The sequence below is a fragment of the Sphaeramia orbicularis genome, chromosome 19 (genome assembly GCF_902148855.1).
Source record: "Sphaeramia orbicularis chromosome 19, fSphaOr1.1, whole genome shotgun sequence".
NCBI classification, from domain to species: Eukaryota; Metazoa; Chordata; class Actinopteri; order Kurtiformes; family Apogonidae; genus Sphaeramia; species Sphaeramia orbicularis.
This window is the reverse complement of record NC_043975.1, coordinates 12,366,063-12,383,234: the sequence shown is the minus strand read 5'-3', so window position 1 is coordinate 12,383,234 and position 17,172 is coordinate 12,366,063. Positions and strand designations below refer to the sequence as shown.

The 17,172-nt window shown below is 36.1% G+C and overlaps 1 protein-coding gene across 1 annotated transcript in view; it reads right to left on the bottom strand.

Moving 5' to 3' along the window:
* Positions 1 to 646: 646 nt before the first annotated feature.
* The window catches only part of LOC115439663 (pyroglutamylated RF-amide peptide receptor-like), a 37,954-nt gene continuing 21,428 nt past the window's right edge, over positions 647 to 17,172 (bottom strand). The window contains 4 exon segments of the mRNA XM_030163537.1: positions 647 to 1,087; positions 1,090 to 1,179; positions 6,134 to 6,172; positions 6,175 to 6,233. Coding sequence (XP_030019397.1) covers positions 783 to 1,087; positions 1,090 to 1,179; positions 6,134 to 6,172; positions 6,175 to 6,233 — 493 coding nt within the window. The 3' untranslated portion in view covers positions 647 to 782.

Sequence of the window (17,172 nt, the reverse complement as noted above, 5' to 3'; positions counted from 1 at the left end):
ATCTCGTCTAAGGTTCTCATAATTCGTGCATGAAAGGGTTAATCCACATGATAACAGCCCACAAAACTATTCCATGGTTTGTCGAGGAGGTTCAGACGTAAAATGCAGCATGAACTTGACGACAAGACACAACGAGCGAGTTTATCAGCAACTCTGAGCAAACGACACAGAAATAACGTGCCACATCGCTATGACGACCAGGTACTGTAAAGTTGGTAGTATCCTGTAATGGAAACGGTCTCCAGAAATAGGACCTGGTAGTTGAGTCGAGCCGAGTCGAGCCACTTCCAAGTAGTGGAAACATGGCAATAGACAAAAACAAAAGTAGCACTGGGTCTTTATGGGTTAATTTTTTTTTTACCATAATCACCATCTCATGGAATTAAGACATATTATCAGTTTGAAGCCCAAAAAGTGTGGTTTGTTATCACAGTTAGTGTCACCATTCCATTGTTTTTGCTGTAAAGCTCAGTGTAGTAGGCGAACTGTGTACAAGTTCATTTTGTAACGTTGACACAGTGTTTCCTTTTCACACCTGCTCCCCATTCTTTTCCTGACGTAACTGCCTCCATTGTCCTCCGTATGTCTTTTCCTTCCGTCCTCTGTGCTCCTGACCAGAATAAAAAATGCGTCTGGCGCTGTAGAGTGATGCGTTCAATCGTTGACCTTTTGAGTCTTTGAATCTGAATCGGTGACACTCCCACTGACGGCTGATCAACCTCCAGCCGGTCGTCTATAGCGTCAATACCTGACGAGAAAATGACGTTAAAACCGACGCCCTCTCATTTGACTTGAGAGGAGCTGGTCGCCGGGAGCTCGGTTTGAATCGTGGAGATTTTTTCCTCCACGATGCCGAGCAAACTTGGTCCGTGCATTGAAAGCAATGTGCCGTTGTCCGCCGAGTTCTGCTTGGAGCTGTTGCCTTCGTCCGATTCGATGAAAGCTTCTCGACTTTGGGGCTTGATAAACTGTACGCTCAGTTTGGGCACCACCTCGGCGCCACCCTGCTGGTTGGGTTTCCTGATGCAGTGGGAGAGGGTGGAAACGCAGCTCTTTTTAAACTTTTCGTTCATGAAGGCGTACACATGGGATTGTTGAAGCTGTTGAAAAAGCCGATGGCCTGAACGACTGCGATGATCATGTTCAGCGTGACTCCGTCGTATTTTGCCTCTAGGTCACCTGGAAGGGAAGGAGAATTAATCCACTTTATTTATTTATGTATTTATTTTCATATTTTATTGGTGATAGTTAACAAGACAATGTGGACAGAAAAACAACAACACATAACAAAAGGAAACTCAAACAAATAAACAAACAAAACAACAACAATGACAGAGTATTGACAAACAACGTCATATTACAATGAAAAAATCAGAAATGTAAATAGCAATATGATAATAATAATGATAACATGATGATAATGATAACAATAAAAATATTACTTTCTAATCCAAAAAAAAAAAGAAAAAAAAAAAAGCAAGGGGGGGGGGGGGGGGCTTGGTTGAAGAGCGAAAGAGGGGAGGGGAGAGAAAGGGGGAGAAAGAAGAGTAGGTGGGAATGAAGGGGAGCAGGGATCCTGGTTTGTCTGTATGTGGAGGTAGAGAGAAAGAATGAAGTTAATGTGGATGATGTAAATTAAAAAATGTTTGTTATGGGTTGGATGTGGTCTGATATGTGATCCTGTACACGGCTGTGGTTTTGGTTACTGCTTTGGTACGAGTTCTGGGTGGACTTTAGATAGTTTGTGAAAGGGTTCCATGTTTCCTCAAAGGCTGATATATTGTTTGTTTTGCAGGCTGTTATTTTTTCTGTTGATATGTGTTCTGAGAGTAAATTTGTCCAGCGGTGATATGGCTGGAGTGTTTGGATTTCTAGTTTTGAAAAATGATTTTCTTGGCGATGGTCAGAGAAATTAGTAATGGGTTATTGTGTTTAGTTGCAATTGTAATGTGTGTCAAGTCCCCCAGCAAACAGAGCGTTGGGGATGCTGGGATTCTGCAGCCCAAGATACACGAGTGTTTCTGTGACTGTTATCCAAAATGAAAGAACTGGCTGGCAAGACCAGGTGGCGTGAAGATAATCATCTGTGTGACCCAGGGTGCACTGGGAGCAGATATCTGAGCTAATCAGCCCCATTTTAAACATTTTCCCCTGAGTGTGTATTCTGTGAATGGTTTTATATTGTATGAGTTGTGAATTTGAATTGGTGGTCATGGAAAAGATGTTTTTATTGATTTGTATCCAGAAATCAGGGTTGGGAGGTAAAGCCAAGTCCTTTTCCCATTTGGTGTTGGGAGTGTTCTGGAGGTTTCTGACAATGAAAAAAGTTTATAAATTTTAATTAATCCACTTTAGCTACGACCAGTGTTCTGCAAGTTACTTCCAAACTGTAATCCATTACAGATTCCTTGTTACTGTTATTTAAAAGTAGAATAGAAGAGAATTTTATTGTCACTGTCACAGGAACAAAGAAAATCGGTTTAGCACAAGGGTCTCAAACATGCAGCCCGCCAAAGGTTCCAATCCGGCCCATGGGATGAATTTGCAAAGTGCAAAAATTCCACAGTCAAGGCTGTCGAATTTATTTTAGTTCAGGTTCCACATACAGACCAATGTGATCTACAGTAAAATAATAACAGCAGAATAACCTATAAAAAATAATGACTCCATATTTTTTTCTCAGTTTGATGTAAAAAAAAAAAAAAAAAAAAAAGATTACATTAAGTCTGTAAATAATGACAACTTCAAATGTTTGTCTTTATTTGAGTGCAAAAAAATAACATTAAATTTTGAAAATATTACATTTACAGACTATCCTGTAACAATAAAATATGAATAACCTGAACAAATATGAACAACCTGAAATATCTAAAGAAAATTAAGCACAATTTGAACTATTTTCTGCCTCTTGCTCAGTGTTTAGTGTCTTTGTAGATCCGATCCATAACGTACATGCAGAAATGATAAGATGAGGCATAATTGTTAAAATTACACTTAATTTCTTAGGAAATGTTTTTTTTTCAGGTTATTCACATCTTTTTTTGTTGGGATAGTTTATAAAAGTAAGTATTTTCATAATTTAATGTTTGTTTGTTTTTTTTGGCACTAAAACAAAAACAAAAATTTGGAGGTGTCATTATTTATAGGTTATTATGCTATTATTTTACTGGTTCGGCCCACTGGAGATCAAATCGGGCTGAATGTGGCCCCTGAAAGAAAATGAGTCTGACACCCCTGGTTTAGCAGCTCAATTCAATTTAGCAGCAAGACACTTAGTGCAAAAGGGGACTGTATAAGAACAATAAAATAAAATACGAATATCACAGTGTTAAGAAAAGTGAACTGGGCAAGGGCTTCAGAATAAAATATTAATACACATGTGCTACTAAGTTATGCTAGAACTCTGAAATGAACAAAATATAGAGAAATAATGTACAAAAGCTAACTCTATACAACAGATGAGAGACATGTACAACAAATAGGATATATACAGGGTGGGGAAGCAAAATTTACAATGAACATTTAGTTGTTTTTTCTCAGCAGGCACTACGTCAATTGTTTTGAAACCAAACATATATTGATGTCATAATCATACCTAACACTATATCCATACCTTTTCAGAAACTTTTGCCCATATGAGTAATCAGGAAAGCAAACGTCAAAGAGTGTGTGATTTGCTGAATGCACTCGTCACACCAAAGGAGATTTCAAAAATAGTTGGAGTGTCCATAAAGACTGTTTATAATGGAAAGAAGAGAATGACTATGAGCAAAACTATTACGAGAAAGTCTGGAAGATACTATTAAAGAAGAATGGGAGAAGTTGTCACCTGAATATTTGAGGAACACTTGCACAAGTTTCAGGAAGTGTGTGAAGGCAGTTATTGAGAAAGAAGGAGGACACATAGAATAAAAACATTTTCTATTATGTACATTTTCTTGTGGCAAATAAATTCTCATGACTTTCAATAAACTAATTGGTCATACACTGTCTTTCAATCCCTGCCTCAAAATATTGTAAATTTTGCTTCCCCACCCTGTACAGGTGCATGTGTTGTGGCTATTGCACTGAGGTAGGGTGAGTATTGTACTATAGGTGGAGGTTGTTCATTCCAGGAGGGGGGGGGGGGGGGGGGGGGTCACACATTTAACCGCTTGTGGGTAAAAACTGTGCTGAAGTCTAAGTAATTCCTTACCTTACAATATTACTGTCTCAGAATTGTAATGCGTTACATGAGTCCTGTAGTACTTTGGAGTTACATACAGAATCTCGTCATAGGTGGTGCGAGCACAGTACAAGCCAACCCCCCCTCCCCCCCGCCAAAGTAAAATAATACCCCCACACACACAAACACACCGATATAAACAGATAGAAGAGCCTTGGGACGCATACATTTACGCCACGAAGTACAGGTGGACGGATAGCTCGGGAAGTAACGCTATGGTGAAGTAGAGTCTGGTTTTGACCAACTCTATATATAAAGTGTCATGAGATAACTTTTGTGATCTGGCGCTATATAAACAAAATTTGATTGATTGTGGGATTTGATTGGTTTTCCCCTGTAAGTCGCTTTGGAAAAAAGCATCTGCCAAATGCATAAACATAAATATAAACATGGTCTACAACAGTGTTTCTCAACAGGCCGTACCACCCCCAGGGGGCGTTGGGACACCGTCATGGGGGCGTATGGAATGAAAGCTGAGAAGGGGGCGCTGAGACCAAAATAGGGGCGTTAGTCTGTATAAGTATCAATATCAAGCTGCATGTTATGTCAGCGGTAAATCACTGTGCCCCCCCACCCGGCAAGAAGGTACTGTTGCGGTACCCTGCGGTGGTAACGTCCGTCACTGGGCACTACTTATGCAACATATATAAGCTTGATCAGACCCACTCCCTGGCTTAGCGGAGTGCTATGACCGCATAATAATATACTTAGGATTTTTTTATTTTTTTTTTCAGGGGGGTCATGATAAGGGTTGCGAAACACTCGTCTACGATGTTTGAATCCCAGCAGAAACGTACATTTTTTTTCACATTCTATATGTTCAAACAGGGGCCCGGGGCACCGAGGACGCCAGTCGATTAATCCATAATCGATAAAGAATTCTTACTAGTCATAGAAACGTTAGCTTACCTTGTCATTGCTGATCACAGGGAGCATGCCTAATGCTAACTAGCTTCTGTAAAGCAGGGTAGCATAGTAATGAGCATACGTCCATGCCATGTGGACAATGGACTGTCTTCTATCGTCTTCACCCATTGGCTGGAACACAACAGGAAATAGAACTTTACAGATGAATTTTCTGATCCCGTTAAGGCAGGGGTGTCAAATAATAACAGTTAAAATAATAGCATAATAACCTACTAAATAATGACAACCTCCAAATTTTTTAGCGTTAAAAAAATCACATTAAATGATGAAAGTATTCTATCCAAAACAAAAAAGATGTGACTAACTGGAAAAAAACTAAAATTTCTGAAGAAAATAAGTTACAATTTGATCAATATTTTGCCTCAACTTATGATTTTCTACCTGTGCATTACAGATACGATCTACCAAGGCACAAAACGGGCAGAAGATTGTTAAAATTGCACTTAAGTTTCTTTAGACATTCCAGGTTGTTCCTATTTGTTCAGGTTATTGACCATTTTATTGTTAAAGGATATCAGAATTTAATGTTCTTCTGCAATAAATCAAAGAGAAAAAATTGGTGGTTGCCATTATTTAGAGGCATAATGTCATGTTATTTTTCTCACATTAACCCAGAAGAACATTTGGAGTCATTATTTTCTAGGTTATTATGCTGTTATTTTTGAGTTTGATGCCCTTAAGTGTTAATATCTTCAGGGTAATTTCTCATTTTGCACTTTGTAAATTCATCTCACCTGTGCCTTAAGGTTTCGCGATCTTGCTGGGGGGTTTTTGCGTTTGAGCAATTCAATTATGGGCAAAAAGTATGTTAACGCAAGCGCTATTGAACATATACCGAGTAAAATATGACTGGAAATGGATTAGTAAAGCCTTATACTACTGTAATCTGTTTGCTGTAATGCATTACTTTTGTAAACAGTTACTCCCAGCATTGGCTACGACTCTATTGAACTAGAACTGACTGTGTGAGGACTTCGATACTTACCGTATTCAAAAGCATGTGGACTGTGTGGAAGGGCCCCAGCAAACGGTGAACAGCAGAACGATGGTGATCATCATTTTAACCGCTCTTTTCTTTTTCCTGTAGATTTAAATCAGACATTAAATCCTGGCATTATTACAAAAAAAAAGGGCACAGATACAGGAGAATGTTTGTGGTCGCCTTAAACCTCCTCAAAGACTACATGAATTTCCATCAAAGTCATTTTATCACCCAGTAACCCATGGAACCACCTCCGACGAGTAGCCTTGTCCTGTATGAGTGTCTTACGTGTACTGTCTGACCCTCTGCACTTCCACTCCACTGTACATATGTATACAGTCGCACAGGTTTTAGTACTATTATTTATTATTATTATTATTATTTTATTATTATTTTTATTGTTTTATTGGATTATTCTGTATTATTATTATTTTTTATTTTATATTGCACTGTCTGGTTTTTTTTGCACTACCCTTATGCATGCACCTTTTTCCTGCACTTTATTCTGTTGTTGCCTTCCCTATTGTGGGATCAATAAAACCTGATCTAATCCAATCCAATGCAATGTAATGTACTCTAATGTAATCCACTGTAATGTAATGTACTCTAATCTAATCCAATGTAATGTAATGTACTCTAATGTAATCCACTGTAATGTAATGTACTCTAATCTAATCCAATGTAATGTAATGTAATGTACTCTAATGTAATCCAATGTAATGTAATGTACTCTAATCTAATCCACTGTAATGTAATGTACTCTAATCTAATCCAATGTAATGTAATGTACTCTAATGTAATCCAATGTAATGTAATGTACGCTAATCTAATCACTGTAATGTAATGTAATGTAATCTAATACCATATAATGTTAATGTGCTCTTATCTAATCTAGTGTAATGGAATGTAACTAATCCAAAGTAATATAATGTATTCTAATATAATTCAGTGTAATGTAACGTGGATCTAATCTAATCCAATCCAATATAATGTAATGTAATTTAAAACCATATAATGTAATACTCTAATATAATCCAGTGTAATGGAATGTAATCTAGTCTAATTCCATCCTTGTAACATAATCTAATCCAATCCAATGTAATGTACTCTAATGTAATCTAATGTAATGTACTCTAATCTAATCCAATGTAATGCAATGTACTCTAATCTAATCCACTGTAATGTAATCTAATCTAATCCAAAATAATGTAATGTACTCTAATCTAGTGTAATGTAATCTAATCCAAAGTAATATAATGTATTCTAATATAATTCAGTGTAATGTAACGTAATCTAATCTAATCCAATCCAATGTAATGTAATGCCATCTAAACCAATGTAATGTATTATACTCTAATATAATCCAGTGTAATGGAATGTAATCTAGTGTAATTCAATCCATTGTAATGAACTCTAATGTAATCTAATGTAATGTACTCTAATCTAATCCATGTAATGCAATGTACTCTAATCTAATCCACTGTAATGTAATGTAATGTAATTTAATCCAAAATAATGTAATGTACTCTAATCTAGTGTAATGTAATCTAATCCAAAGTAATATAATGTATTCTAATATAATTCATTGTAATGTAATGTAACGTAATCTAATATAATCCTATCCAATGTAATGTAATGTAATGTAAACCAATGTAATGTAATATACTTTAATATAATCAGTTTAATGGAATGTAATCTAGTCTAATTTCAATCCATTGTAACATATCTAATCCAATCCAATGTAATGTACTCTAATGTAATCTAATATAATGTACTCTAATCTAATCCAATGTAATGTAATGTACTCTAATCTAATCCACTGTAATGTAAGTAATGTAATCTAATCCAATATAATGTTATGTACTCTAATCTAGTGTAATGTAATCTAATCCAAAGTAATATAATGTATTCTAATATAATTCAGTGTAGTTGATAACGTAATCTAATCCAATCCAATGTAATGTAATCTAAACCAATGTAATGTAATATAGTCTAATATAATCCAGTGTAATGGAATGTATCCGTCTAATTCAATCCAGTGTAACTAATCTAATACAATCCAATGTAATGTACTCTAATGTAATCCAATGTAATGTAATGTACTCTAATCTAATCCAGTGTAATGCACTCTAGTCTAATCCACTGTAATGTAATGTAATCTAATCCAATATAATTTAATGTACTCTAATCTAATGTATATGTAATGTAAATAATCCAAAGTAATATAATGATTTCTAATATAATTCAGTGTAATGTAGACGTAATCTAATCTAATCCAATCCAATCCAATGTAATGCAGTGTAATCTAAACCAATGTAATATACTCTAATATGATCCAGTGGTAATGGGAATGTAATCTAGTCTAATTCAATCCAATGTAACATAATATAATCTAATCCAATCCAATTTAACATACTCTAATATAATCCAGTGTAATGTAATGTAATTTCTCTAATCTAATCCAGTGTAATGTAATCTAATCTAATGTAATGTACTCTAATCTAGTGTAATGTAATGTAATCTAATCCAATATAATGTAATCCAAAGCAATGTAATGTAATATACTCTAATATAATCCAGTGTAATGGAAGTAATCTAGTCTAATTCAATCCAATGTAACATAATGTAATCCAATCCAATGTAATGTATATACTCTACTATAATCCAATGTAAAGTAACGTAATCTAATCTAATCCAATCCAATCCATATGTACTGCAATGTACTCTAATCCAGTGTAATGTAAATCTAATCTAATCTAATCCAATCCAATGTAATTTAACGTGATGCAATGTAATCTACTATAATGTAATGTAATGAAATCCATTCCAATGTGATGTAATCAGATTTAATCTAATCCAATCCATGTAATGTATGTAATGCAATCCAATCCGGTCCAATGTAATGTACTGTAATGTAATCTAATCCAATCCAATGTAATGTAATCTAATCTAATATAACGTAATCTAATCTAATCCAATCCAATGTAATGCAATGTACTCTAACCTAATCCAGTGTAAGGTTAATGTAATCTAATCCAATCCAATGTAATTTAATGTGATGTAATGTAATCTACTATAATCCAATGTAATGTAATGAAAATCCATTCCAATTTAATGTAATCAGATTTAATCTAATCCAGTCCATGTAATGTAATGTAAAGTAATCTAATGTAATGCACTGTAATGTAATCTAATCCAATGTAACGTAATCCAATCTATTCCAATCCAATGTAATGCAATGTACTCTAATCTAATCCAGTGTAATGTAAATGTAATCTAATACAATCCATGTATTTAATGTGATGTAATGTAATCTAACTATAAACCAATGTAATGTAATGAAATCCTTTCCAATGTAATGTAATCAGATTAATCTAATCCAATCCAATCCATGTAATGTGATGCAATCCAATCCAGTCCAATGTAATGTACTGTAATGTAATCTAATCCAATCGAATCCAATCCAATGTAATGTAATGTAATCTAATCCAATCCAATGTAATGTAATGTAATGTAATCTAATCCAATCCAATGTAATGCAATGTACTCTAATCTAATCCAGTGTAATGTAAATGTAATCTAATACAATCCAATGTAATTTAATGTGATGTAATGTAATCTACTATAATCCAATGTAATCCAATGAAAGCCATTCCACGTAATGTAAGCAGATTTAATCTAATTCCAATCCAATCCATGTATGTGATGCATCCAATCCAGTCCAATGTAATGTACTGTAATGGTAATCTAATCTAATCTAATCCAATCCAATCCAATGTAATGTACTGTAATCTAATCCATATTGCTTTAGATCAGGGTCGTCCCAAACATCAGTACACAGAAGGTAGTGTGGGTAGATCATGTGCCATCAAAAACATGTTGTAAATGTTACCTTATCTTGTCCTGTCTGTCATTTGACACTTGGTTGAAATACAGGGCAATCTAATCTGAGATCTGTACTCTTGTAATATAGGGGTCAGGGGTCAGCCGGTGAGATACCGCACAACTCCAGTGAATTAATTGAAGTACTTAAACCTTCCATTTATAAAAATGACCAGTAAGAAAACAAAAACATCCCACTTCTATTGCAGGAATGGGAGGATAACTTATGTTTTCTCCATGACATGTTTTAAAGTGCATTTGTCTGATCTGTCAATCATGAATCATTACTATTCCACAGAAGGGGAATGTGCTGACATTTAGAACTATTCATCCAAACTAACAGCGCTGACCCTCCCTCTGAAAAAGCGAATAAGGAAGAGAAGGGTGAGGGAAACTGAAATAACAGTTATTCAGACAGCTGTCATTTTCCCCAGATGACGATTATTAAGTCCAAACATTGTTCGACCAAGACACTGATGATCATGTGGAAGTCTGTCTGACACTGGAACTGCAGAGACTGTCTGGACTACAGAACAAGGACCGAACCCATTCAATGCAAGTCACCAGACTAGCATACTGACCACAACATATATAGAACTGAACTGGACCATAAGGGTTCACACAGTTACGCAAGGTACGCCAATTATTTGTTTGTGTGTGTGATATATTAGGGATGTAACGATTACCAGTGTTAACGATAAACCGGCGGTGAAATTGCAGACAGTTAGTATTACCGTTTAAATTCTAACTAGAAAAGCACTCTGAGAGCGCAGATCAGTGCCCCCCCCCCGAACACCACCAAAATTTAATCATTTGTTCCTTGTGCCAGTATCAATATTTCCTGAAATTTTCATCCAAATCTGTCCATAACTTTTTGAAAGATCCGGATCAGTCTTTGCCATTTGATAGAACACCCCATTGTAAATCCCTGAGTCAAATTGCATGAGATTTGCACAATTCCCCCATATTGTGATTTCCACCATAAATATTAGTCCCATATTTATTTTACCTATATTTTAAGATTCCTTGACCATGAAAACATACCATTAGCAACTGGATTCATAATTATATCCTTATTAGTTCAGTAGTTATTCACAAAATCACATTTCTCGTAATGGCGGTTTTCTTCTGGCTCTAGCTCCTTAAGTATTAAAGCTACATGAAATCCGGTGGCATACTCCCGATGCGGAACTGACTGAGCTACACGATGGCGCTTGTCAGAAATTTCTACCTTTAATGTTAAGGCACAGTAGGCCAAAAGTAAGGGCACCCCCATTTTTTTAATATAATTGAGATAAAATCCGCCTTCTGGATCAGATCCGGGATCAGCCTTTGAAATGTGATAGAGGACCCCATTGTCAATTCCTGAGTTAAATTTCATGAGTTTTGGTCAATAATTAAGCGAGATATTTGGAACGAAAATTTTGGCCCCATTTACCACAATGTTAACGAAAATTTCAAAGTGATCCAGAATCCAGGATTTCTTCCGGATCACCCCCAAAAGTTAATCATTTCTTCCTTATGCCATTTCCAACAAACCCTGAAAATTTCATCAAAATCTGTCCATAACTTTTTGAGTTATGTTGCACACTAACGGACAGACAAACAGACAAACAAACAAACCCTGGCAAAAACATAAACTCCTTGGCGGAGGTAATTATCATGATAACCGCGTTTCAGAGAAAACGCCTACGTAAAGATCTGCTTTTGTCAAATATTTGCAGTATAGTTTTAATTTATTACAATTTTACTTGTATATACCTAATATTTGCAACTAATATTCACTTTTAAAGTCTTTGAAAAGGTTCGTTAAGCATCTTTGTGTTATTTATGCAATAATGATGTACATTTTTCAAATTGGATTTTATATAATTTTTTGTGTTTTCTGGCCTTTTGTGTTTTGTTAAAGTGAAAAAAATAATAGGCAGTTGATATAGATGAAGTTGTGCTGAAAAAAAAGATACCAAACATGGGTATAGTAAACATTTGTTTATATAGATATAAAGGGCAAATCAAAAGAACTGAAAAACAGACAAAATAGGCTCAAAACCACTAAGGGTTAATATTTGAATGTTTCTGCAACAGAAGGTACATTGTACCATTATTTTATTTGTTTTTTTGTTGTTGTTTTTTTCAAAATACAATTTGGTTAAATTATTTCAGTGTGTGTATTAGTACTTTTTGAACATTTTGAGCACAATTTCAACAATATCACGATAATAAGGATAACTGATAATTTTGGTCACAATAACCGTGATATGAAATTTTCATATCATTACATCCCTAGTATATATACAGTCCTGGAAAAAATTATTAGACCACCCTTGTTTTCTTCAATTTCTTTTCATTTTAATGCCTGGTACAACTATAGGTGCATTTGTTTGGACAAATATAATGATAACAACAAAAATAGCTCATAGTAGTTTAATTTCAGAGCTGATATCTATCCATTTTCCATGGTTTTCTTGATAATAACCAAATCACTTCAGTTCTTACATTAATAGCTATAGCATTGTACTGACAAAACACAGTGCACACTTTCTTTCTGTCTGTTTAGTCACAGTGATACACACAGGAGTTTAGTACGGATCGCATAACTGTTGTTTTGATGACTTTGAATGGTCTAAACAATTTTTTCTGCGACTGTATGTGTGTGTGTGTGTGGTGTTTGTGTATATGTATGTATGTATATGTAAGGGTAGAGACTGCGATTGGTAGGATCGGCGATTCTACCAGTAGAACACTCCGAGTCAGAGTCTCTACTGGTAGAAACTCCGATCCTGCCATAGAAGGGTTAGGGTTCGGATTGGAGTTTCTACCAGTAGAGACTCTGATCGAGTTTCTAACTGGTGGAGACTACGATCAGAGTCTCTACTGGTAGAATCGCCGATCCTACCCTGACATATATAATGTATATAAATATAAATAAATACATAAATATATGCAAAACTGAAGAAGAAGATTTTAAAAGAAACATCTTGCTTTATGGGTGGACACACCAGGAAACGCAGTCATTTTTAATTTAGTACGGGATAGAGGGGTATATATAATGATAAGATAATAATAATATAAGAATAATAGATAATAATAATACTGAATATATCTGTAAATCACACTATATTTACAGTCATCGGCATATTTATGGAATGACTTCTCGTGTCATCTTGCGATAATAAATAAACAAATCATCGCATTTGTGATTTAATGGAAAAACCGACATTACGTACTTCTGTTTTTTTGACATTTTTAATATTGGTAAAGTTTTGCGCAGATGTCCAATGAAAAAGTGATTACTGACAACCTCCAAACATGCCTTAAACCCATAAAGACCCAAACATCCCCACTGACCAAAACCAGTCTACTGATCTAAACTGTTTAATACCTGTTGATCCACTAATCCTGTAATACAGGTAAATATTGGTGTAAAATACAGTTTGTCGTCTTTCATGTTCATCAGATATGACCCATTTGGATGTTGAGAGGCTCCGTAGTTACCATGGAAACACCGGCATCTTCTACAACATTGATTCACCAGTAAAACCCATAGAGTTGGATCAATGACAGTGGATGGAGACACGTATTTTTACAATCAGTTAATGATGTATTTGTTGAAAAAGTCTATTTTTCTTCCGTTTTGCTGTTTCTGATATATAAATAAATAATAAATAATAATATTCTTCACTGCAAATTGCGAAGCAAAGTGGCGCACCAGTTGCAGCAGCCCGACGTCCTTAATCATCAATCGAAATCTCGTTTGATGTACTCTGTGCTATATGTACACTGCACTGTCAAATGACAATAAAGAAAGCTGTAATAAACCTCAATTTTAGTCTGAGTTTTATGAACATCTACATGATCAGTGAATTAAATGCAGGAAAATACATGATTTTTACTGAAAAAAAATGCAAAATTCTATTGGAATTGTTTCTAAATAGGTATATGGAACAGGAGGGATAAAAATAGTAGTGTCTCAAATACCAGTCGGGGTTCTTGGAATTAAGAGAGAGTAATACATGTGAGTGGATTGAAGTGAGGACGAATGCAAAGTCTAGATGGACTGGGATTGTGGGTATGAAATTATGGAATGGACCTTATGATGCATTTAAGGTCATCCACTCCTTTGGCGAAGTTTAAAAAAAAAAAAAAAAAAAAGTAGTACCTTCAGTTTAAAATTATTCAGAATAGTGAATTGAGATGGTAGATATGTTTTTGTTGCTGATTTTTTTAATTTTTTTTAAATTTTGTTATTATGGTGTGAATGCTCGATGCTGTACACATTTAAGTTGATATATGCAGTGTATTAGTTGAAAAGGACAGGCAAAAAAATAAGCTTTTGCTTCTAGCCTATTCCTTTTTGGTATTTATGTTTATTATGATTAATGTACTGAGTACAATGATTGATGTACAACCAAAACTCATTCATTAAACAAAGGGATAATATTACAATAAATGGTGATAATTACTTAAGAAAGGTTAAATATAGAGAAAAATCTACACTGAACAAAAATATAAAATGCACGACTTTTGTTTTTGCTCCCATTTTTCATGAGCTGAACTCAAAGATCTAAAACTTTTTCTATGTACACAAAAGGCCTATTTCTCTCAAATATTGTTCATAAATTTGTCTAAATCTGTGTTAGTGAGCATTTCTCCTTTGTCCTTTGCTGAGATAATCCATCCACCTCACAGGTGTGGCAGATCAAGATGCTGATTAGACAGCAGGATTATTGCACAGGTGTGACTTAGGCTGGCCACAATAAAAGGCCACTCTAAAATGTGCACTTTTACTGTATTGGGTGGTCCAGGGGGGTCAGAAAACCAGTCAGTATTTGGTGTGACCACCATTTTCCTCGCACAGTCTTCTTCATGAATTCTCTGAAACAGCTTTGGAGATGGCTTATGGTGTAGAAATGAACATTCAATTCACAGGCAAAAGCTCTGGTGGAGATTCCTGAAGTCAGCATGCCAATTGCATATTCCCTCAAAACTTGTGACATCTGTGGTATTGTGCTGTGTGATAAAACTGCACATTTTGGAGTGGCCTTTTATTGTGGCCAGCCTAAGGCACACCTGTGCAAAAATCCTGCTGTCTAATCAGCATCTTGATATGCCACACCTGTGAGGTGGATGGATTATCTCAGCAAAGAAGAAGTGTTCACTAACACAAATTTAGACAGATTTGTGAACATATTTGAGAGAAATAAACCTTGTGTGTACACAGAAAAAGTTTTAGATCTTTGAGTTCAGCTCATGAAAAATGGGAGCAAAAACAAAAGTGTGCGTTTATATTTTGTTCAGTGTATTGGGAGCTGCCATAAAAGTAGCGTTGGCTCTTTATGGGTTAAAACTGCTTTTGGAGAACCTTATGTATTTTTGATAATATGCTAATTTTCTGAACTCTCCTATTAATATGAGAAGATTTCGAGAAGCCTTAAGCCTCCTGAGGAAACACTTCTTAATACAAGTGGAACCACAGTGTTTTAGAAAGACACTAAGAAAACCTGTCTACATTATAGTGTCTTACTATTCCACTGGAGGCCATCGAGATTCATTTGAAAAAGCCTTGAAAACAACCAGAAGCACATTTCACGGTACTTACTAATGCATTAGTCGAATAAATATGTAAGGAAACGACTACTTTAGCCATAATCTGAATACTATTATGGTTTGTTTCTGTAAACAAACATCCTTCATGTGTAATGAAGGAGCAAAAACTCTAAAGACTAATATCCCCCTGAAGGCTGTTGGCAAGAAACCGACAAAGTCTTAGGAATCCCAGAGAGCACTTAATGCACAAATAATGATCTGAAAGACTGTATTTTTAGAAACCAATGGTCCAATGGATCATTTCCAGAGAACACAATGTACTCTCATGCTTCACCAGAGGATGTTCGTACCCACCTAAAGAGCCTTAGTTCATTGGCTTTATCCAAAACATGTGAGGGACAGGGATGATGATCTGTCCAGAATGTCTATTTTCGGTGCACGTAATAACGCCGAACAACTGGTTACGTATCGGATTAGCTTCGTACGGTGTTGATCCAATGTGTGACTTCATGTATTTTTAATGTTTAGGTTGCGATGACAGTAAAGGGTGTCATCGCATGTTTGATTCCTCCCAGGTTCTATTCCTCTATTATACACAAAATTTTCACAACTTCTTACCTGTATCCACTGGACCCCCTCTGCTCTTCTATGGCCCCCCCATACATGCTGGGCCCCATGAATTTGTAACGTTTACCCCCCCTTTACGTTGCCCCAGTAAATGGGGACATTTGCAAATTCTGATGCTGCCGACAGTTCGGTTCAGGTGAACGTTAGTGCCAGTAATGTAGGATAAAGGTGGAAGAAAACTGTCACAACCTGCTGTTATTTACATTTGCCGCATTTCCACTATGTGGAACTGGCTCGACTCGGGTCGGCTCGACTCGACTCGGGTACCAAGTCCTATTCCTGGAGGCCGTTTCCATTACAGCACAGGTGTCAAACTCCGGTCCTTGAGGGCCGGTATCCTGCATGTTTTAGATTTCCCTCTTCCTTCCACACCTAGTTCAATTAATGATCAGCTCATCATCATGCTCTGCAGAAGCCTGATAACGATGTAATGGCTTCCAGGTGTGATGGAAGAGGGAAACATCTAAAACATGCAGGATACCAGCCCTCGAGGATCTGAGTTTGACACCCCTGCGTTACAGGATCCTACTGACTTTACAGTACCTGGACGTCATAGTGATGTGGCACGTTACTTCCGTGTCATCTGCTCAGAGTCACTGATAAACTCGCTCATTGCGTGTTGTCTCGTCAAGCTCATGCTGAATTTTTACATCTGAACCTCCTCGACAAACCATGGTGTAGTTTAACAGCCTGTCATCATGTGCCTTAACCTACCGCTATATTAACTGTGAACTTCCGCATCTGTTCTTTGTAAAACGGCGGGTCACAGAGACAACTGTCTGACCAATCAGTGGTCTGCAGTGTTTACACGTCACCTTTTAGTATCTGCTCCCCAGTTCTGGAACCTCAGCGGAGGTGAGACCAAAAAACTAGTACTGGGTACCACATTCCAGGTCCTTTTTCGTAATGGAAACGCAAAAAGGCCGAGTCGAGTCAAGACCATGTAGTAGAAACACGGCAATTAGTTGGTTGTCCCCCCCGA